This window comes from Tachyglossus aculeatus, chromosome 6 (assembly GCF_015852505.1).
Source record: "Tachyglossus aculeatus isolate mTacAcu1 chromosome 6, mTacAcu1.pri, whole genome shotgun sequence".
NCBI classification, from domain to species: Eukaryota; Metazoa; Chordata; class Mammalia; order Monotremata; family Tachyglossidae; genus Tachyglossus; species Tachyglossus aculeatus.
This window is the reverse complement of record NC_052071.1, coordinates 27,996,797-28,018,883: the sequence shown is the minus strand read 5'-3', so window position 1 is coordinate 28,018,883 and position 22,087 is coordinate 27,996,797. Positions and strand designations below refer to the sequence as shown.

General features: G+C 40.0%; 1 protein-coding gene across 2 annotated transcripts in view; it reads right to left on the bottom strand.

Annotated features, from left to right (window-relative positions):
• The window catches only part of PASD1 (PAS domain containing repressor 1), a 106,301-nt gene that overhangs the window by 6,000 nt on the left and 78,214 nt on the right, over positions 1 to 22,087 (bottom strand). For both annotated transcript variants that reach the window (XM_038748490.1, XM_038748492.1), the window contains exons 10-16: positions 21,701 to 21,807; positions 20,537 to 20,684; positions 19,159 to 19,240; positions 9,561 to 9,684; positions 5,345 to 5,451; positions 3,930 to 4,016; positions 2,572 to 2,730 (exon numbers count right to left, since the gene is read on the bottom strand). In XM_038748490.1, coding sequence (XP_038604418.1) covers positions 2,572 to 2,730; positions 3,930 to 4,016; positions 5,345 to 5,451; positions 9,561 to 9,684; positions 19,159 to 19,240; positions 20,537 to 20,684; positions 21,701 to 21,807 — 814 coding nt within the window. The remainder of the gene's footprint in view (positions 1 to 2,571; positions 2,731 to 3,929; positions 4,017 to 5,344; positions 5,452 to 9,560; positions 9,685 to 19,158; positions 19,241 to 20,536; positions 20,685 to 21,700; positions 21,808 to 22,087) is intronic.

The window sequence follows — 22,087 nt, the reverse complement described above, 5'->3', positions numbered from 1 at the left end:
AAGATGCGAATTAAGACTGCAAGCCCCTTGTGGGATACGGACTGTGTTCAATCTGATTGTCTTGAGAAGCAGCGTGGCTCAGTGGAAAGAGCACGGACTTCGGAGTCAGAGGTCATGGGTTTGAATCCTGGCTCTGCCACTTGTCAGCTGTGTGACTTTGGGCAATTCACTTAACTTCTCTGGGCCTCAGTTACCTCATCTGTAAAATGGGGATGAAGACTGTGAGCCCCCTGTGGGACAACCTGATCACCTTGTATACCCCAGCGCTTAGAACAGTGCCTTGCACATAGTAAGCACTTAATAAATGCCATTATTATTATTATTATTATTACCCCAGCACTTAGTACAGTGCCTGGCAGAAAGTAAGTGCTTAACAAATACCATTAAAAAGAGGTCTGTGTCCTCTTCACCCAGCTAGATGGAAGGAAGAATGAATGGGAAGAATGAATGCCTAGAGGGCAAGGAAAAGGACTTATAAATGAGGGTGTGGCTAGTGCAAATAATAATTTTTGTAGGTAAAGTGTGATTAGGAAACTATTTCCAAGGTTGTATCACTCAGTTCATTATTTTTCCCGGTACTATTAGACCCAGGAAATAGTAATAATTGTACACTCTCCTTTGTACAAGAAATACTGGTTGTCTAAAGTTAAAAGCCAAATTCCTGTAGCAAAGCACCTTGGCTTCCTACATATAAAAATGCATCGGTGGCCCCAGTGAACATCAACATCACTGTTCACGTTACTCTCCGATCTGTTCATCACTGCAGCGAGAGAAGCATGACTTCTTCAGATTTTTCCATCTTAATTTTACATTAGTGAAAGAAAACAAACCTGGGAAAGGAAACCACAATTTTCTCCAAATCCTACCTAAACAGATTCTTGGCAACCGCCTCATCTCCAGGTTAGCTGAAAGTCCTAGCTGAAGTCCTTGCACAAATTTTCAAAACTACCACTGGATGGTGCCCGAGACATGATTAGAAAACGAGGAGTCCTAAGCTTTCATCTCAGAATCTGGTAAATCACAGAACCAGAGAAGCCATCTACCCGGCTTCCAGGCCCGGCTGCATTTACACCGTCTCAAACAGAATCTTCCCTCCCTATTCTTAAATACTTCATAGAAGGCAGGGACTGTTTTCAATCTCCATCTCTCTGTTCCCATTCTTGTGCAAACTCCTCTGACGGGTTGCATAAATAAACCTGTTGCCTTCTCTTCTTTTTCCCTAATAATGCTTCACCTCTGGGCCCCCTTTGGTAGCTATTTCACCTTGGTATACAGATCGAGAACTCTTCAGGTTCTCCTACTCCCTCTCAGACCCTTTCTCTGGCTCTTCTTCCCACCTCTCATTCCCTAATAATGAGTGTTCCACCGGCTCTGCTTGGGTTTTTTGCTCTCCTAATAACAACCACAACAACACCAATGATAATGATATTGATAATAATAATAATAGTGTTTGCTAAGCACTTAATATGTGCCAAGCACTGTACTAAGCACTGAAGTAGATACAAGATAATCAGGTTGGACACAGTCTCTGTCCCGTAAGGAGCTCCCAATCTAAGAAAAGGAAATTCATTGTCTCAGAGAGCTCGGCCACGCACAAAGCCTCAGTAACCACCTCTGTGATAATTTCTTAACTTGCCCCAGTAGCCCTAACATCCTTCCTGCTATACCATCTTGCATTACCTCTTGACTCCAGGACATCTCTGCATAGATGCCCCCTCAGGCAACTTACGCTGAACAGATATCTGATACATCTGTACATAGCATAACTGAAGCAGAGTCACAAACAATGGGAATATTTTACATAAACCTATATTCTATTGCACCACACTAAATTAAAACTTAAAAAAACCCTAGGGTATAGAGAAAAAAGATAAGGATCAACACAATAATCAGAAGAAAATCAAATGTTTGCTTGTGTAAAGACATTTTCACATATTCCAAAGTAACCCCAATATTATTTGCCTTGATTGCTAGTGCTAAATGTTTTCGATTGTGCTTCTGCAGTCTGATTCAAAATCATCAAAATGTTTTTCAATTAGACTCATGTACTTATTAAAGCTTCAAACATGGTTATGGTCTTTTGTGTTTGCTCAGTTCTTACGCAGCTATTTGAAGGAGTTCAGAACAGAAAATTGGAAGAAAAAAATCTGGCTATTTTCTAAATCTACAATCCTTCAGCAACTCAGAAATTAACAGAATAAAGGTGAATGCAGCACAGATAGTTGATTTTCCAATTCAGGCCACATTTCTAGACTGTAATTCTGGTTTGGGCAGGGATTGTCTCTCTTTATTGCTGAATTGTACTTTCCAAGCACCTAGTACAGTGCTCTGCACACAGTAAGTGCTCAATAAATAAGACTGACTGAATGAATGAATGAATTTTTTGGCTTGAAACTGGAAAAAAGAAAAAGCTACAGAGTTCCTCTATAACAAATGGGCAACACCCAGATATTTAAAGCAAAGAAATTTGCCCTTTGGGCAGAAGGGGCTAAATGCTTGGGATATTTTCCCGCTGAAGGCAAGCTTCTGCATTCCGTATTCCTTATATTGCTTTCAGAAACACTCACAAACCTGCAAGTTGGAATCCTGCACAAGTTGAAGCTGTTCTTTTATCACATGAAGCTCTTCCTGCTGCGTTTTGATGTCAGCTTGTAATATACGTGTCCTCTCTTCCAGCTGTTCCTTGAGCTGGTGCATCATCCCTAGCTGGGCGGGAAAGTGGTACACTGGCTACAAGAGAGATTATTCCAAGTTAGGCCCGCAGGGCATTTATTGCAAACAGTCATGCCAAGTTCTGCTTTCCAAAAATCCGCAGGCTGGGCTCAGCAGAGCCAAACACATAGATTTGGACAGCTTAAATTGTAGCCAACTCCTATGATTAACATTCTCCTTCTAAGCATGCCAACGTTTATCTTAGCAAAAAATGATCTCTCTCTTCTGAGAATAAAATGGATAATTAGGCAAAGGTTTGTTTTTAAAACATCAATCAATCAATCAATCTAGGGTATTTATTGAGCACTTACTGTGTGCAGGGCACTGTACTAAGCACGTGGGAGAATACAACATAACACAGCTGGTAGACACATTCCCTGCCCACAATAAGCTAACAGTCTAGTGGGTGAGACAGACATTTAATATGCTCCCCCCTCATTCTGCCTCTCCTCTTGCCTGTCCTCTCCCCACCTTATCCCAGGACTCGGGCTTCTTGTTTTACTCCCCAACCCTTGACTGCAAACACTGACCCCTAGGGTAATAATAACAATAATAATAATAATAACGATAATAATAATAATTGTGGTATTTATTAAGCACTTACTATGTGTCAGGCACTTTACTAAGTGCTGGAATGGAAACAAGCAAATAGGGTTGGACCCAGTCCCCGTCCCATTTGGGGCTCACAGTCTCAATCCCCATTTTACAGATGAGGTAACTGAGGCACAGAAAAGTGAAGTGATTTGCCCAAGGTCATCCTGCCCTCAGAAAACCAAAGGAAGAGATTCTTTTTCTTTCTCCCAAATCCCCAAATGATCCTTCCCCTCCACTCCAATTTTCATTAGCCCTATCTGTTCTTCTCTATCTCCCTCCCATCCTACTCTCCTCCTGTTCCCATTGTCATCTCTACTATCTCTGCCCCTTTCAGATATCATGCCCTTGAATAAGTTGTTCCAGCTGCCCAGATCTCTGTTTTCCAATTGATGAAATAGTGATGATGAAATTCATGTCTCCGTCCTTTCAGGACCCAGAAAGAACAGTGCGTGAGCAAACAACCACAATGAGTACAAGTATCGCAGTTTAATCAATCTGAGAGAAATTGAATGTGCTGTTTCTGAAGACAGAAAATGACTCTCTTCCCTAATTATCTGTCTTGCCCGGATAGGATCATACTTTCATCGCTTCACTTCCTGAGCCAAAGTGAAAAGTCCATGTACCATTAGCGTTTGCTGGGCGGGTACCGCTGCCTGGGCCAGATGATGTTGAGTCAGGTGTTCGGCAGGTGCTTGTGGAGGTACTATAGCCTGGAAAGGGATAAACGGGGGAGAAATTAATGGGCTTGTTTGGGGGTTAATTCCTATAACATTTTGGTCACTTATTTCAAAAATCGCTTCGACCAACAGTTCACAGGTAGTCTAGTAAAATGTCAACAAGTTTCCAGAACGGTTCATGGATCCACAGGAATTTAATATGTCAGCTGAAGAATCTTTATTTGCTGTGTGATTACAATGCATTAAATCCCAGGTCGAATGAAAATAAACTTTTTTGAAAAGACTCTTCCTACCGAGAAACACCATCAAAGAGCATTTGAGCCCCAGCAGCTGAATGATGCCTGCTGGATGGCACAGAAGGCATTTTAAATAGACGTAGTACCTGCCCTTGAGAAGCTTAAACTCTAAGACAGTATTGACCTGAATGACCACAAGTGAAAAGCAGCGCACAAATCCCATTGAAGAAATAAGTACAGGAGCACCTAAGAAATACCCTTCTGGGTCAGACACCAAGTTCAGACTGAGCATTTGTTTACGATAGGAGTACCAAAGGATTTTTGGAAAAAACATTCTGGACTAGTGGGAAGTGCATAAACCTGTAAATTGGAGGACTTGCGTTTTAATTTTGGTTCTGCCACCTTTTTTTGTAATGGTATTTGCTAAGTGCTTACTATATGCCAGGCACTGTACTAAGTGCTGGGGTAGATACAAAATAATCAGGTTGGACACAGTCCATGTCCCACACGGAGCTCATAATCTTAATCCCCATTTTACAGGTAATTGAGGCACAGAGAAATGAAGTGACTTGCCCAAGGTCACATTAGCAGACAAATGGCAGAGTTGGAATTAGAACCCAGGTCCTTCTGACTACCAGGCTCTATCCACTAGACTACGTTGCTTTGTGTCACTTGTCTGCTGTGTGATCTTGGGCAAGTCACTTCACTTCTCTGTTCTTCAGTTACCTCATCTGTAAAATGTTATTCAATACCTATTCTCCCTACTACCTAGACTGTGAGCTCTGTGTGGGACAGGGTCTGTGTTCAAACTTATTAACCTGTATCTACCCCCGTGCTTAGAACAATGTTTGACACAGAGCAAGTGCTTAAGAAATACCACAAGGAAAATTTCTTTTTTTTTCTTGTGAAACTCTCTCATGGAGAAAGGTAAGAATTCAGCAGTCACATCCAGAAGTCACATCAGAAGTCACATCCATTTTTATTGTTTGTCATTCTGCCTTTGAGTGTGACAAACCTGAGTCCTATACAAATATACCTACTTTGCAAAATATGGACAGAAGGTGCTTCTATATAAAAATTATCTCCTGCCAGGGAGTTACCAACCAAAAACGTTGGTAGATCTACCTGGGAGCTGCTGCTGGTGGACAGCCTCCTGGGGGTCTTATCTTGACCCAGGCAAACCAACGGCCTCGTCGGAGTGCTGGCTTCAGTTGGCCGCATGGATGACGTAGCTGTAGAAAAATAAATATATCTGTAAACAAAAATCAACCTGGGTCAATATTTCCAAACAATCAGGGTAGCGGTCTATTTCAAAAGAATCGTGCTGAAACCTCTTTCTATATTACAAAGCAGCCTGGATTGGAATCATGCCAAATTTAAAGAATTGGTGGTCAGAACAGTTTCTGAAAAATATAAAAGTCTTTGTGGAGAAACTGATTTCTAAACCAAACGACAAGGAGGGGCCTCATAGCACTCATCAGGACTTACATATTTGCTGAAAATGTTTCCCTTGAAATTCTCTCAATTTTCTTTCTGGAAAATGTTTTTCATGCTAATAACCATCACAAGCCCAACATAATCCATTATCAAGTGACATCTGGCCAACTAAAGCAACTAAGAATAAACTACTTTGAAAGTACTTTGAAAGGAGATACATTGCTACATTTCACTACTCCAGAAATCGATTAAGAATATTACTAAGATAATGTCATTAGTTGTATTTAAACTGAATGGGGGAAAAGTTAATCCCCCCAGCCGAGTTATGTGAGGTATTCAGTTTCCTAGCCAACACAGAAAACTCTATCTGAGCTGATTAGCCTTCTGTCTGGGTCATGATATCATCTCTGAAGTTTCTTACTAAATTATGTTTGGATGGCCTCAACCTGTATATGTTTGGAATCACCGATGCTGGACACTCATAAAGAAATGAATCAAAGGAAAAAATGGGCACCTCTCCATCATCTTCAGTAAGGTGGTATCCACTCGTTCCTCCCCTCCAACTTGGCTCAGTGTGAGTTACCTGAGGGTCTTTTTCTACTTTTCCAGAAGCTTTGGCACTGCTTCTTTGGTCTCCAATACATGCCCTAATCTCTCACTCAGTGAACGTACAGTGCTCTGCACATAGTAAGCGCTCAATAAATATGATTGATTGATTGATTTCTCCTAAAGCTTCATCTTGTCCCTCTTCCATTTCCAAATTTTTACCAGTTTGAGCAAAGAGAAGGCTCAGTTTTACCTCTACATCTGACTATTTCTTCCTCTGCTTATTAGTTTTCAGTCTCCTACTGCCTCTTCATAAACAAGTGCTGAAGATATCTCCTTATCTTTCCTGATCCACTTTTGTTATAATTGACTCTGTAAGAGTTTTGATCATTTCCAGGGTCTTATTTGGGTGAGAAGAAATGGCACTGTACCACCTAAATAAGGCTCCCATATGGCAGAGTAGTTCAGTAGCTCCTTGTATAGCTGGGATATATTTTGACTCTGAGAAGCATCAGTTGCTTTTGAAGAGGACCTGGGGCCCACTGGTGATAATAGTAATTATAATAATAATATTTGTTAAGAACTTACTATATAATAATAATTATGGTATTTGTTAAGTGCTTAGCAGTGTGGCTCAGTGGAAAGAGCACGGGCCTGGGAATCAGACATCATTGGTTCTAATCCCGACTCCGCCACTTGTCTGTTGTGTGACTTTGGACAAGTCACTTAACTTCTCTGTGCCTCAGTTACCTCATCTGTAAAATGGGGATTAAGATTGTGAGCCCCCCATGGGACAACTTGATCACCTTGGAACCTCCCCAGCACTTAGAACAGTGCTTTGCACATAGTAAGTGCTTAATAAGTGCCATTATTATTATTATTACATTATGTAACAGGCACTGTACTAAGCGCTGGGGTGGATACAAGAAAATAGGATTGGACACAATCCCTGTCCCACATGGGGCTGACGGACTCAATCCCCATTTTACAGATAACTGAGGCACAAAGAAGTAAAGTAACTTGCCCAAGATCACACAGCAGAGATGTGGTGGAGGAGGGATTAGAACCCACAACCTTCTGACTCTCAGACCTGTGCTCTATCTATTACACCATGCTGCTTCTCATAATAACTGTGGTGTTTGTTAAGCGCTTACTATGTGCCAGGTACTGTACAAAGTGCTCAGTTGGATACAAGCAAATCGGCTTGGACACAGTCCCTGTACCCGTGGGGGCTCACAGTCTCAATCAATGTCCAGGACTCTACTAAGCCCTGGGGTATGTACTTGAAGGGCTCACAGACTAAGTAAGAAAGGAGAACTGGTACTGAATCCCCACTTTGCAGGTGAGGGAATTGAGGCACAGAGAAATTACATGACTTAGGGTCAAACAGCAGGTGAGTGACAGAGACAAGTTTAGAACTCAGGTCCTCTGACTCCAGGCCTGGGCCCTGTAAACTTGGCTACAGTGCCTTGCTATAGGGGCAGAGCTGGCCCTTTAGACATCAACAACCTCTCTAGCTTTCAAGCAAAGTTACCTCTACCACCTCCCCTTCCTCCTCTTCTCCAAATAAACATTTGGCTCGGATTTTTATCACACCTGACCATCTCTGACCCTAAACTAGGCTATACTCAGCCATGCTGTAGCCTGGGAAAATGCAAGAACAGCCATCAGAGCAAAGGTGCCAAGTATGCCCCTTGTCTCTTATCACAACTTCAAATCAATTAGCCAGTCCATCATAAAAAAACTGGGCTCATTTGTAATGGAAGTGTTGTTTTCAATTAAATGCCAGCTAGACAATCTTAAAAATACAATTAAAATTGCTTGGGTAATTCCATCTCTATTACACAGAAGCATAAAGAGTCATGTACTAAAGGCATAACCTCACAAAGAATTATCTTGCATTAAATTAATTGCAGATTGCATGAAGTAAATTATACTGGAAGAACTGGATCCCAGTGCTAAACTTACTAGCTCCTCAGACAAATTCTGGATTGACTTCTCTTCAACTTCTCACAGTAACATATTCTTCATTGAGATCAACAAAAATGTATTCAAGATTTTCCAAACCAAATATAATGTCTGCAATGAATGTAATATAAAATGGTGATGGATCTAGGGGCTGTTAGTCCCCCTTTTAGACTGTGAGTCCATTGTTGGGTAGGGACTGTCTCTATATGTTGCCAACTTGTACTTCCCAAGTGCTTAGTACAGTGCTCTGCACACAGTAAGCGCTCAATAAATATGATTGATGATGATGATGATGCTGTTAAGTTGTAACAATTTGGGTGGTCCCATCCACTTCCAGTTGTTTTACAGTCGTTTGATGATGGTCTAAAAAATCACTCAAAGTCAAGCTAATTTTTTCAGAACTCTTCACTATTCCCCATCTATTGTTGTTTAATAACAGAGGAAGAGAAATAATTTATTTAGCACATATATCCCAAAGATACGGATGCTGTTGTAGGCATAGAGAATTTTGGACACATTTTTTGAATTCTTCAACCGAGCTCTATAGGACTTGCTGGGCTCATGCATTTAAGCTGCTTTGTCCTCCACATCTTTTTTGCTCCTCATCCAACTGAACAAACTTCTGAAATTCTGAAAACATATTCACTTCTAGGTACATCATGCTACAGGAATTCTCTTTGCAGTGGCCAATAATCAGTAGCAAATAAACTCATAACAAGATTATAAAGAAAGGGAACTAAAATTGGAAATAAAGAGTAAATCGCAAGTACTTCCGTATTCCTGATTCTATTACTCCCTGAAATAGTGATATGCAAATAAATTCTTTCAGGATTTAAATTAAATTGAAACTGTCTTATATCTGCTAACACGGTGAAGCATGAAATATTTCCCCAATCTGCATCTCAGCTCTCTAAGCATTCTTTAATATCTACTTCAAAACTTACCAAGGATTTTGGAATGGAAGGGAGATTAAGATTTAGGGTCAACTCTCAGCATCTTAGTAAATTAATTTGGAATTTTTAAAGTGCTTACTGAGTGCCAAGACTGGGGTGGATATATATAATCAGATCAGACCCAGTTCCTGTCCCTCATAGGGCTCACAGTCTAAGAGGATGGGAGAGCAGGTATCTCACCCTCATGCTCCAGATGAGGACACAGAGGCACAAAAAGTTTAGGTGACTTGCCCAAGGTCACACATACTAAGTCACTGGTAGACCTGGAACCAGAACCTGGCTCTTCCAATGACCAGTCCATGCACTTTCATCTAGGCCATGTTGTCTCCACAACTACAGAAAATAACATTTCAAGGAGCTTCAGTAAAGGATCAATTAATCTTCAAATAACTATGTTGTCAGTAGTGGAATCTGCTCAAATGCTTTAACATACTTACATGCAGAATCGGACATGGCTGTGTGTGAAGATCTGCGGGAACTGTGAGATGACACAGACACTCTTTCCCTACTGGTGTCTTGGTTGCTTTCACATTGCCTGATGTTTATATAACTACTGTGACTCTGTAATGAATAAAAAAATAGCACATTACTTTATGGAAGGTAATGATAAAAATTTAACAGGTAAATCAAAATGTATTTTGCCTCCATAGGGTAATATATTGACTTAATCCTAAAAATACTTTAATCAGTGGAGCACCAAGCATGGCAAGAACCTCACCCAAGCTCTTAAGGAGATATTTGATGATGATAATCAAATTTTGGACACTGTGCATGAGAAACTTTCAAAGCTGGCCAATGTACAGCAGTGCAAAACTAAAGAAGCCACCACAATCACATTTTGAATTCTTATAACACTTTCATTTTCCAAAGAAATTTCACATGAGCCATACTATTAGTCTTCAGTACAATCCTGTGAGAAAAAGAAGTAGCTATAAATGCCATATTGTGTCCATTTTAACAAGAGGAAACTGAAGCCTAGAAAGGTTATGTGGATTATCAAGGTTACTCAGCAGGTCAGTGGTCAGGTTGGGGCTGAAACCCAGATTTTCTGACATCAAGTCCCATGTTTTCTTTTTTTTTCACTAGACCATGCAGCCTTCCACAGCTAGCATAGGACACTGAGGATTGTGCCCCCCGAAAGGACACAACAGAATCAAATAACTGAATTCTGCCAGTACAGAAGTGATGGAAGATATTACTTCTCTCTCTTCTTCTTATCTTGGGTCAAACATCTTTCACTTGCAGAAAAACCAAAAGGGGAAGGAGATGAAGGCCCTGGCCAAGAGCTGACCACATTGCTGTGCTTTTCCTTTGGCTTCCATGAGATAAATTCCCTGGCTTCAAGCACAGTACAGCTTCTCAGCAGGAGTTTCTGGTTGGGAATTTCCAACCACTCAGAAACTCTAGAAAGTTTTGGGCTTCAGTGCAGGGACAAGATGCAATGCCCATTATTGGTCTATGTCTGACTCTAAGAGTTGTATTATTCAGCTTCATTTCTCGTTCTACTTAATGATTGAATTTCCAGGTGCAATGGTATTCTCTGGTTTGTCTCTTCCATTATAGGGCAAGCTCTCTGTGTGTAGGGAGTGTATCGCTTCATTATTTTGAACTTCGTAAATGCCAAATACGGTGCACCACAACCAGTGGGAGTTCAATTAAGGTTACTGTTGCTACTGCTGCTGCTGCTACTGCTACTACTGACAAAGAAGATAATTAGTACAAGAGAAACACATCCCTACAAGAAACCATGCCCAATGTAATTTAATATAGTACGAGGTTTCTCAGAGACACGGATAGCAAACTTTCATAGTCTTATTCAGGATTCTTTTCTTTCTATTCATGATCATATAATGCTATTAATCACTGTTTGCTGCCTCACAGAAAAGTTTAATTAAAAACTCATGTGATTATTAGATCCATTTAAAAAATTCTGTTTTATGTTGGAATTTGTTACTGTACTCAATAATGTAAAAGGACCAAACACTTGCATTCTAAGTGGACCTTAAAAAAGGAAATAATTTCCCAGTAAATAATAATCAACAGATAGTATGCAGTTCTTATTCAAGTTCTGTGAAAAAGCTGGCTTAACTACTAAATATATTTATGAACTCAGAGGATGAAATTCAAATAGAATACCCTGAAATCATTTAATAGAATAACTCAATAACATGCTCTTTTATCTTTCCTCCCCTGGGGGATTCAGGCCTGTGGTGATGAAACAACTGATGGACACCAGACAAGAGAATAAACATTCAAATGCCCATTCTACTTCTCATGGACTAATCTCTACAGGATGAGTTATCCAATGGAAAACCAGGCTAGACCACAGAAGCCTTGCTCACCCTGACCTCATTTTGATATTTGTCCTCTGAGGAAAGAGTGGAATGAACTATTTGTCTAGAAAATAAAAAGTCAGAATAAACATATCCTTATACCCTGTTACTTCCCCTACCTGCCTGTCTCCCCCACTAAACTGTATGCTCCTTGGGGGTAGGGATCGTACTGAATTCTCCCAAGTGCTTATAGCACAGTGCCCAGTAAATGCCAGTGATTAACTGATTGATGGATCGAGTCTGCTTCATCTGCCAGTTTAGAAACAAATAAGGAATTGTGGAGGATGGGTGAAAGACAGATTAAATGCCAAATTCAGAATGCTGTCACAACTTAACTACAGCCAAATTCAGTTGCAAAATGTCTCCAGGAAAGACGAGCCTCGATTTATTCAATAGTTAGTTACAAAGTCATCTACGATAATGTCCCAAGGGGGTGGATTCTCATGAATCCCAGGTGGCAGACATTTCTGATCAAGCAACAGGGAGGGCCGTGGAGAAAGCTGACCTGAGAGAACACACTGCAGGTCACTCACCTGCCTCTCCTCCTCAAACTCTTGAGGGAGTCAACTCACATGTCACTCTGCTGTCATTTGATGGAGAAGCTCTTATATGGACCTTCAATTACATGCTCCAGAGAATGCAGATTTGATTTTGCTCTGAGTCCTTGGATTCGTTGCCCAAACAGAAAGCCTAAAATGACTCTGCCATCTACTCTCCTGTAGTGAACCCGTTGACTAATCTGTGCTGATCTGCTTTGATCAGAAAGTTGTTTCTATCTCAACTTGCTCTTAAAGAAAGTGCTGGAGACACATGAGGTTCAAAATGATTTCTCATTGACTGAAGCATAATTCAGGCAGTTAATTCTGATCCCAGAGGCTGATAGGTAAGAGAGGTGAATTTACCTTATCAGTCAGACACCCAATCAATAGTATTTATTGGGCATTTACTGTGTGCAGAGCACTGTACTAAGTGCTTGGGAGAGTACAACATACCTTATGATTTGGTAGACATATTCCCTGCCCATAAGGAGCTTACAGTCTAGAGGGGAAGACAGACATTAAGATTAATTGTGGATATGTACATAAGTGTTGTCAGTCTAAGGGTGAGGTGAGTACCAAGTGCTTCTGGGGTGCAGATCTCAGTTCATAGGTGATGCAGAAGGTAGAAGGAATTAGGGAAGGCCTCTTGGAAGAGATGGAATTTTAATAAGGTTTTGAAGGTGGGAGAATGATAATGGGTGGGAGAGTGATAATGGGTTGCACATGAAGGGGTAGGGAGTTACAGGCCAGAGAGAGGACATAATAATAATAATAATGATGGCAATTATTAAGCACTTACTATGTGCAAAGCACTGTTCTAAGTACTGGGGAGGTCACAAGGTGATCAGGTTGTCCCACAGGGGGCTCACAGTCTTAAGCTCCATTTTACAGGTGAGGTAACTGAGGCACAGAGAAGTTAAGTGACTTGCCCAAAATCACACAGCTGACAGGGCCAGGATTTGAACCCATGACCTCTGACTCCAAAGCCTGTGCTCTTTCTACTGAGCCACTCTGATTCTCTGAAGGGGCTGGGGGCTCCACTCCCACCCAGCCCAAGGTCGCACAGCCACAACAGTGGGGGGTCCAGCTGGAGGGGCGAAGAGTCCACCGCCTGGCTCTGGCCCTCAGTCCAGGCCCAGCTCACAGGGGTTGCGGCGGGCGGCATGGGCCTCCTCGTAGAGGCAGCAGAAGTCCCAGTAGTGCAGGGCACAGCCCAGCCAGGTCTGGCCAAAGTGGCCCCAGCCGGTGAACAGGAAGTGGTGAGATGGACGAGACTGAGGTATAGCGAGTAATTTGGTATTGGGAAGAGAAGGGTGCAGACTGGGTTAATTATTATAATTATTACGATATTTGTTAAGCACTTACTATGAGTCAGGCATTGTACTAAGCGCTAGAGTGGATACAAGCAAATTGCATTGGACACAGTCCCTGTCCCGCATGGGGCTCACAATCTTAATCCCCATTTTACAGATGAGGTAACTGAGGCACAGAGAAGTGAAGTGACTTGCCCAAGGCCACACAGCAGGCAAGTGGTAGAGCTGGAATTAGAACCCATGACCTTCTGACTTCAAGGCCCATGCTCTATCCACTACGCCTTGCTGCTTCTAGGTTGCAGTAGGATACCATCCAGGAAAGGTAGGAAGGGGCAAGGTGATGTGGAGGTGGATGGGCAACCACTGGCAGTTCCAGAGAAATGGGGAGATGCAGACTGAACGTTTTTTTTTTTGAAAAATGATCCGGGTAGCAGAGTGAAGTAAGGACTGGCTTGAGGAGAGACAGGAGTCAGGGAGGTTGGAGGGGAGGCTGATGCAGTAGTCAAGGAGGACTATGATAAGGGTTTGGATCAGCATAGAAGCGGTTTGGATCAGCATAGAAGCAGTTTGGAGAGGAAAGAGCAGATTTTAGAGATGCTGTGAAGGGAGAACAGACAGGATTTGATGACACTGAATATGTGAGTTGAATGAGAGAGAGATGATTTGAGAATAATGTCAAGATTATGAGCTTGTGAAACGAAGAATAGTGGAGTTGTCTACAGTGATAGGAAAGACAGGGCGTCAACAGGATTTGAGTGGGAAGATGAGTTCTGTTTTGGACATGTTAAGTTTGAAGTGTTGGCAGGGCATCCTGGAAGAGATGTCCTCAAAGCAGGAGGAAATGCAAGACTGCAGAGGAGCAAGGTCAAGGCTGGAGGCTTTAACTTCCTGCAGGGTCAGCAGCTACCCTTTTTTAAAATGGTAGACAGGCTAAAATTACCCCTTCTGTCTCACCTGTTGGGGCTAAATTTGACTGGAGCACAGAGAAGAGGGGAAAGCAGAAGAAACCCACTGTTACAAGCCTTGGTCACAGCTAGAGACATATATTTTAAAACCAACAAACAGATCTGGTTGATGCTTGTAAGGGAATTACAGAGATGGAAAAAGCAAAAACTACAGGCAGAAAGTGGGGCTGATTTGCCTTGATTCCCCCAGGAACCAGTAGGAATTTCTGGTAGGAACCTGCTTTCTCTGCCCTAGCTGGAGAACTACATTTCCCTCTGTGCTGACCTAAGGCAGATTTAAAGTTTCATTAGTGATTGTCCTAGAGACAAAAGCTTTCTCTATGTTGCTGCTGCCTCTTTTCTCTCAGATTCCTGCCCATCTTGGGCTCCACCAAAAGATTTCCACGGGGTGAGGATTTTCTTTCTCTGCTGAAATAATCCCTGTTGTAAAATAGACCGGGGATGCAAGCGGTTTACATTTGAGATTTGTGAAGCCAAGGAGGAGTTCTGGCTCCAACAACACGTTAAAGGTTCTCTGAATGTCTTCATTAATCATGGAGTCTGGAGTGTCCAGAAGCAATCAGTTCTTCTGAAGGGTGATACTGATTAAACATTGCCTTCTGCCATTATTCAGCTGGGGTGACGGATGCTTTTGGAAAGGTGAAATGGATCTTGGCTAATCTTCACTCCTTTTTCCCTCTGGGATGCCCTGAATGCAAGAGGGGACTTTTTAACTTTATTCTTGAGTCTAACTCCCAGGTCATCAGGTGGAATTCCCTATTTCTTCCAGGAATAGCACTAACAAGACAACTGACCAACGTGATAGTTTGCAGTCCTGATTTTGGAAGAGCAGATGGACTGAAATTATGCATCTGATGTTAGGGAGGCATACCAGTCTGTAATCTCCTTGTAGATAGGAACTGTGTCTATCAATCAATAATGTTTCTTGAGTGCTTACTGTGTGCAGAGTATTGTACTGAGTTCTTGGGAGAATACAGTATAACAGAGTCAGTAGATACAGCAAGCCACTTAATTTCTCTATACCTCAGTTACCTCATCTGTAAAATGGGGATCATGTGAGCCCCTGTGAGTCCCATGTGGGACAGGGCCTGTGTCCAATTTGATTACCTTGTATCTACCCCAGCACTTAGAACCGTTCTTGGTACATGGTAAATGCTTAACTAGTTAGTACCGCAGTTATTATTATTGTTATTCCCTGCCCACAGTGAGCTTGAGACAGATATGAACATAAATAAATAAATTATGGATCTGTACATAGGTGTTGTGGGGCTGAGGGAGGGGTGAATAAAAGGAGCAAACTCAAGTGCAAGGGTGACTCAGAAAGGAGTGGAAGAAGAGGAAATGAGGGCTTAGCCAGGAAAGGCCTCTTGGATAAGATGTGTTATTTATAAGGTTTTGTCTACCTACTCTGTTGTATTGGACCCTTTCAGGTGCTTAGAACAGTGTTCTGCACACAATAAACATTCAATAAATGTGATTGATTGATTGATTGATTAGGAGTGCTCCAAGAGACAGAATGAACACTTTTACATGATCTGCTTCAGATCAGTGACGACACTGACCTGCACTGCGATTCTATGTCGGAAGTTCCTCTCTACCAAACTTGTATAGTGCAGATTCTCGTGACTTTGGCACTGTCAGGGAATGCTACTCTATGCAGTAGTTGAAAAGTTTATCTTCCAAACACTTTCAACAGAACTGCACAGGGCAACAAACAGCAGAATGGCAGGATAAACACAAAGTAGAAAGGATATATTACTTAAAAATGAAGACCACGCTTACTAATTTTTTCCTTTGCCACATTAACAGTTCTTCACCATATTAAAGCTAGTAGGGCTTCCCAAATTTTTACAAGAAACCTAAAGAATTGCATCGGTGTCTCCCAATCTGTCTGTCTGTCTTCTTGGCTTTATGATCTTTTTCTGTCTTTGTTCAACTTTCTTCCTGCCTGGTACTATTTACCAGGTTTCCTCTATTCCTGAACTCATCTCCTTGGCAACTTCTTATTTTCCCTCTCATCCAGATTTCTTTCCTTCCGTTATCATCCTTTTCCCTCACCTAGCTTGCCTCCCACTTTTGCCTCTCTCCCCAGGCCAAACTCAGTTCTGCAGTCCTTAATTAAGGAGATGACACTAAGTGAAAACCCCCTACTGTTAGTGCTAACTAAACTCTGATTACAACATGCTACATCTAAATTTGCCTTAAATTGTGCTGTGATGCCTAAAATGCTATGTTTTCTAATTCCACGATCGTTTTATTTGCTAATATGGTGAAAATCCAGCTTCTACTGAAACATTTCTCTGTTGATAGCTGCTTTAAGCGCTAAGATACCTCACCTGATAGTGGATAGCTAAAGGAGAATTAATTGCTTGATAGTTTTCATTACATGAATTGCACACTTCCAATGACTACAATGTTAGATAAATTAGATACTGAAAGCCAGATCGAGTTAAGTGAATGAACTGTCCCCCAGCAGTTAATTAATCATGTTTTGTGCCTTTCCTGTTACTAGAACTGCAACTACTGCAAAGTTCTTGTTTAGTGCTCTTAAGGAGTTAGCGTAAGTAAAATAATTTTACCCAATTTGAGTTACTCAGATGGACCATAAAATGGCTCAAATAAAATAAAGGACTTGGCCTAGTTAATACCATGATTACTGCCATCATAAAATTAGGACTCATAATGGATAGAGCTACTTTGGATTTTAGCTAATGGCCTTATGTCTTAATGAAAATACCTGGGAAAATAAAGGCCTTGTAAATTGGGGAGCATGCTTAGTGACTGTACTGTATATTGAGTACTTATACCCATAAGAATATAGTTATGAAAGGTTAATAAGTCAATCTTATATAATGTAAAATATATTCGTATGCACCTCTTTATTAAAATAAATACATATACCTCTGTATTACCTGTTTTCTGCTTGAAGATAAAGTATTAATGGTGAACTATATTCCTGTAGATGGATATGGATGACCATAAATCGTTTCTATGCTCTCATACGTAAATAATATGAGGTGCTTGGCAATATTTCCATTCTGCCTCTTAGAATCATGTTTTGTCAAAGTCCTCTGACATCAGGAATGGCTCTGCCCATTGTCAGCTGTGTGACTTTGGGCAAGTCACTTCACTTCTCTGGGCCTCAGTTACCTCAACTGTAAAATGGGGATGAAGACTGTGCACCCCCAGTGGGACAACCTGATTACCTTGTATCCTCCCCAGTGCTTAGAACAGTGCTTTGCACATAGTAAGCGCTTAATAAAATGCCATTATTATTATTATTATTATTATTATTATAAGGGGTGGAGAGCAACGAGGCTGGCCTGATCTCTGTTTCCCCAAAATTCACGGTCATTTCCAAAACAAGCACTCTCTCTCTCACTCTCTTTCTTTCTCTCTCTCTATCAGTCTTACAATGAAAGCTGTAAAACAAAGTTTGAAGATCAATAAACCTAGTACAAATGTTTCTGTTGAGTCAGTTGGTCGGTAAATATATTTTTTAGGCACTTACAGTGTGCAGAGCTCTGTACAAAGCTCTTGGGAGAGAACAATATAACAATAAACAGACACATTCCCTGCCCACAATGAGCTTATAGTCTAGAGGTAAACAGCAAACTTGTTTTAGAAGCAGATATACTTAGAAGAATTAATATATTTTTGAATTGCTATGTGAAAATATGCCTTACAGTACCACCCAAAAGCCTAACATTTTTTGCAAGAAATAGGCCAAAATAAGCTGGAAAAATATTTGGCTATTTCTTCAGCTCAAAATGAAATGCTGTTCGAAACTATATTAATTGTGACTTTTTTTCTTTTTTGCAAGTGTTTATTGGTAACATAAATATTTGCTATTGGAGGTAAATAGTTTTGATGTTAAAATAATCCGGAAAAGAACATTTTGGGAGCAAATAAACACTATATTCTGAGAACACTTTCTTATGTAGATAATACCTTGGACTCAGATATTTCAAAATACTTTTCAAAGGTAGCTTTAGATGAACTTACCAGTTGTTGCATACACGTATTTAACTTCTTATAAAATAGGAATATGAATGGAATTTGGCGCTAAACTGTGTGTTACTGATGGAAGAATTTAGTACATTCTTTCACTCTGAGGGAATTGCAAAAGTTTGCTTCCCCAAACACACATTGTTAATAATTTATTGTTACTCCCACACAATTCTAGGGCATATTCAAAGCTGCATAAATGACAGACTGAAGGTAAAGATGCTTATTCTGGCTGTCTCCTCTTCCCATAAGAACCGTTCACAATGCTATTTCTGAATTTCAAATGCTTTCATCTAACCTGCTTCCTTAATCCTTTGATCAGGCACAGTGTTGTTGGAAATGATGGAATTCCTAAATATCAGAAAGAGGATGATGAACTGATTGATGAAAACTAAAAATGTAGTAATCTCCACTAATGGGAATGTTTAAATTAAGAAAAACCTATGGGTTAAATATGCTATAATTGTATTTTTAATGTGCTTTCATGAAATAAAGAACTCAAAATATTCCTGTTATACTCCAACAAACCCAGAGCTCACTGAATTGTAAGCTCATTGAGTATTTCTATTGTACTCTCCCAAGCACTTTGTGCAGGGCATGACACCTAGGAGATGCTCAGTACCACTGATAAATGGAAAACTCCACTTTTTGTACTGTTTGGAATTTATCATCATATTAATCATTGGTACACACTTTCTCTGTAGCTCTTCTGATTTACCCTGATACTGCATCATATTGACACTATTTTTCTTCCTTCCCGCTAGGCACTTTCCTTTCTCAACTTCATTTTTTTCTCCCTCTCCATTTCCTTTTGGTCCCTAAATCCCCTTTTCCTTATCCCATAGTCCCTGTTTTCCCCTCTGACAGCTCTGCATACCTTTAAGGAAGAAGCAGCCAGCTCCACTGATGATTCTTCAAGCCCTAGATCTCGTCTTCTTTCTGCTCGAACGTCTCCATAACTGGGAGAAAAAAATGTAGAGAATGAATTGGCATCTAGGGCTATTCAAATTATGATTTCTCTTCTTGATTGCCACCTACAAATAACTATAAACAATTGAAATGATTACAAAGGCATTTTTCTTAATAGTAGCTCAATGGATAGCTTGTTTCAAGACAGTCTGGAGTACAGAATGCGAAAGTGAATGAACTCTAATTTGTCAATCTTTCAAGCATAGAATTCTTTGTGATAATACTATAGAATTTGGTTTATTAAAATAAAAGGAACTCTGCATTATCTGGGGCACGTATAATTCATCTCCATTTCCACAAAAGCAAGATTTTCCATGGTCCAGCTGAGAATCTGGTTCAACTACAAAAATATTTCTCTTATGGTAATCAGTCAATCAATCAATGGTATTTATTGAGGTCTTATTGTGTGCTGAAAGGAGCTGCCTATTTGAAGTTATATAATTACAATTGCTCTAACATAGCATACAGATTAATCCACTTGTTTTCCTGGATGGTAATGTAACCTTGGTGATTAAAAAGAAATATACTTCAGAACAGGGGTGAGAATTAGCAAGATGGTGCTAGAACAGTATCTGCATCTCTCTTGCTCATGATAAAATTTTCATGATTGAGAAATAGGAAGAGGTGAATATGGAAAATTCGGCACTGGCTTTTCAGGCTCTCTAGGCTTATAGCAATGCATTCAGTTTCCAAACTCTGTCTTTATTCATTCATTCATTCAATTGTATTTATTGAGCGCTTGCTGTGTGCAGAGCACTGTACTAAGCGCTTGGGAAGTACAAGTCGTCAACATATAGAGAGGGTCCCTACCCAACAACCGGCTCACAGTCTATAAGGGGGAGACAGACAACTAACAAAACATATAGACAGGTGTCAAAATTGTCAGAAGAAATAGAATTAAACAAAAGGTCTCTGAAATAGATATTTTGGGATGTTCAAGCCTGTTGTAGTAAAAGAACCAGAGTCATAATGAAGTAATTCTTGTGCAAATATAAAAACTTTAAGGTGGGACAGGGACTGTGTCAGACCTAATTAACTTGTATCTACACCTCAACATTTAGAACAGTCCTTGACATATAATAAGTGCTTAACAAATATCATAATCATCACATTTGCCTTATTGATCTGGCTAATAAAGAAATTTTCCAAGCTCTTCAGGGAATTGATTTTATATTACATAGATCCCTAAAAGTCAACACCCAGGGGAATATTTAAATCACAAACACAGTGGAAACTCAAAAGACAAATAAAAGGATGTTTTTTAAAGCAAAGAAGCCACTTCCTACCTTACAACAGTATGTGTGCAAACAATGAATTCAGGCTTGGAATTCCACTGGTGATAAGTGATGTAATAGTGAGTTTGCAACCAAATCCACTGTTGACCTTTCGTCAAGAACCTATAGTAACAGGACTTTCCTTTTCCAAATTGCATTACTAGATTTTGTTTTAAAAAAAGGAAGAAAAGAACAACTATTGAAAATTCAGATGATATTTGCACTCTAATTTCATTCAGATATTTGGAAATACAGAAATATGAATATTATTAGACATTTCGAATTACCTTTCTTTCATTGCCTGGAAAGTTTTTCATGAAATACAGACCATTCTGTCCTCCTGTCTGTACCAGACACAAGCATCTTTAAGAGGTAGTGTCTGGCAAATACTGCATGCATTTTTATATCAATCACACTTCAAAAGGAAACTCATGGGGTTCATATTGGTTTATTTCATAAAACTTTTTAAAAGATGTCCTGCTTTTTATGTGACATAATTTGAAATCTTAATATTGTTGACTTTTCACTACACACACACACACGTGTACATATACCAATTCATGTCCATTCGTGATTTTGGGCAAGTCATTCAACTCTGTGCCTCAGTTATCACATCTGTAAAATGGGGATTAAGACTGTGAGCCCCATGTGGGACAGGGACTGTATACAACCTAATTAGCTTGCAACTCCCCCAGCACTTAGAACAGTGCCTGACACATAGAAAGTGCTTAACAAATGCCATTATTATTGTTGCTATTATTATTAGAAAATAAATATTTAATAAAGCTAAATTTTAAAGTTTAAACCATTTGGATTACTCATTTCCTGACTCTACCTCTAAGATAGTAAATTCCATTCTTGTTTTAATTATATGTTAACAGATTGGTTTCACCCAACTAACAGGCAGTTACCCTGGAATAAAGACAGAAAAACTGAATTTGAGACATGATACCTAATATTTATTCTGAATAGACAACAATAGCTTGTTGCAGCCATTATAAATAATCCTACAAGACTATTTCACTCAGAAAAGTATGTTTTATAATTACCACATGCTGTAACTCTTCCCTAAAATTTTCTGATTTTACAGTTTTGTTATTTTACATGAAAAGAAAAAAGGACTATAGGTACCAATTAGCACTACAATTCATTAAAACAAAAAAAAATGAAACTTACGATGTTCATGACACCTAGCGAGTAACTCCAGATCATCAGCGTGATAATAATCATATCCTGATGTTCCCAGCACCTCGAAGGGTAAGTATCCGATGATGGGTGGAGCCCTAACATCGATTGCATAAACACAAATTCAGCTGCCATGAATTTAAAGACCATCATTTACAAATCTAAAATAAAGATTTCAAAATCTATAATTCAGACAAGTCCATTCTCCCCCTCTAGACTGTAAGCTCGTTGTGGGCAGGGACTATGTCTGTTATATTATTATACTGTATTCATTCATTCATTCAATCGTATTTATTGAGCACTTACTGTGTGCAGAACACTGTACAAAGCACTTGGGAAGTACATGTTGGCCACATATAGAGATGGTCCCTACCCAAC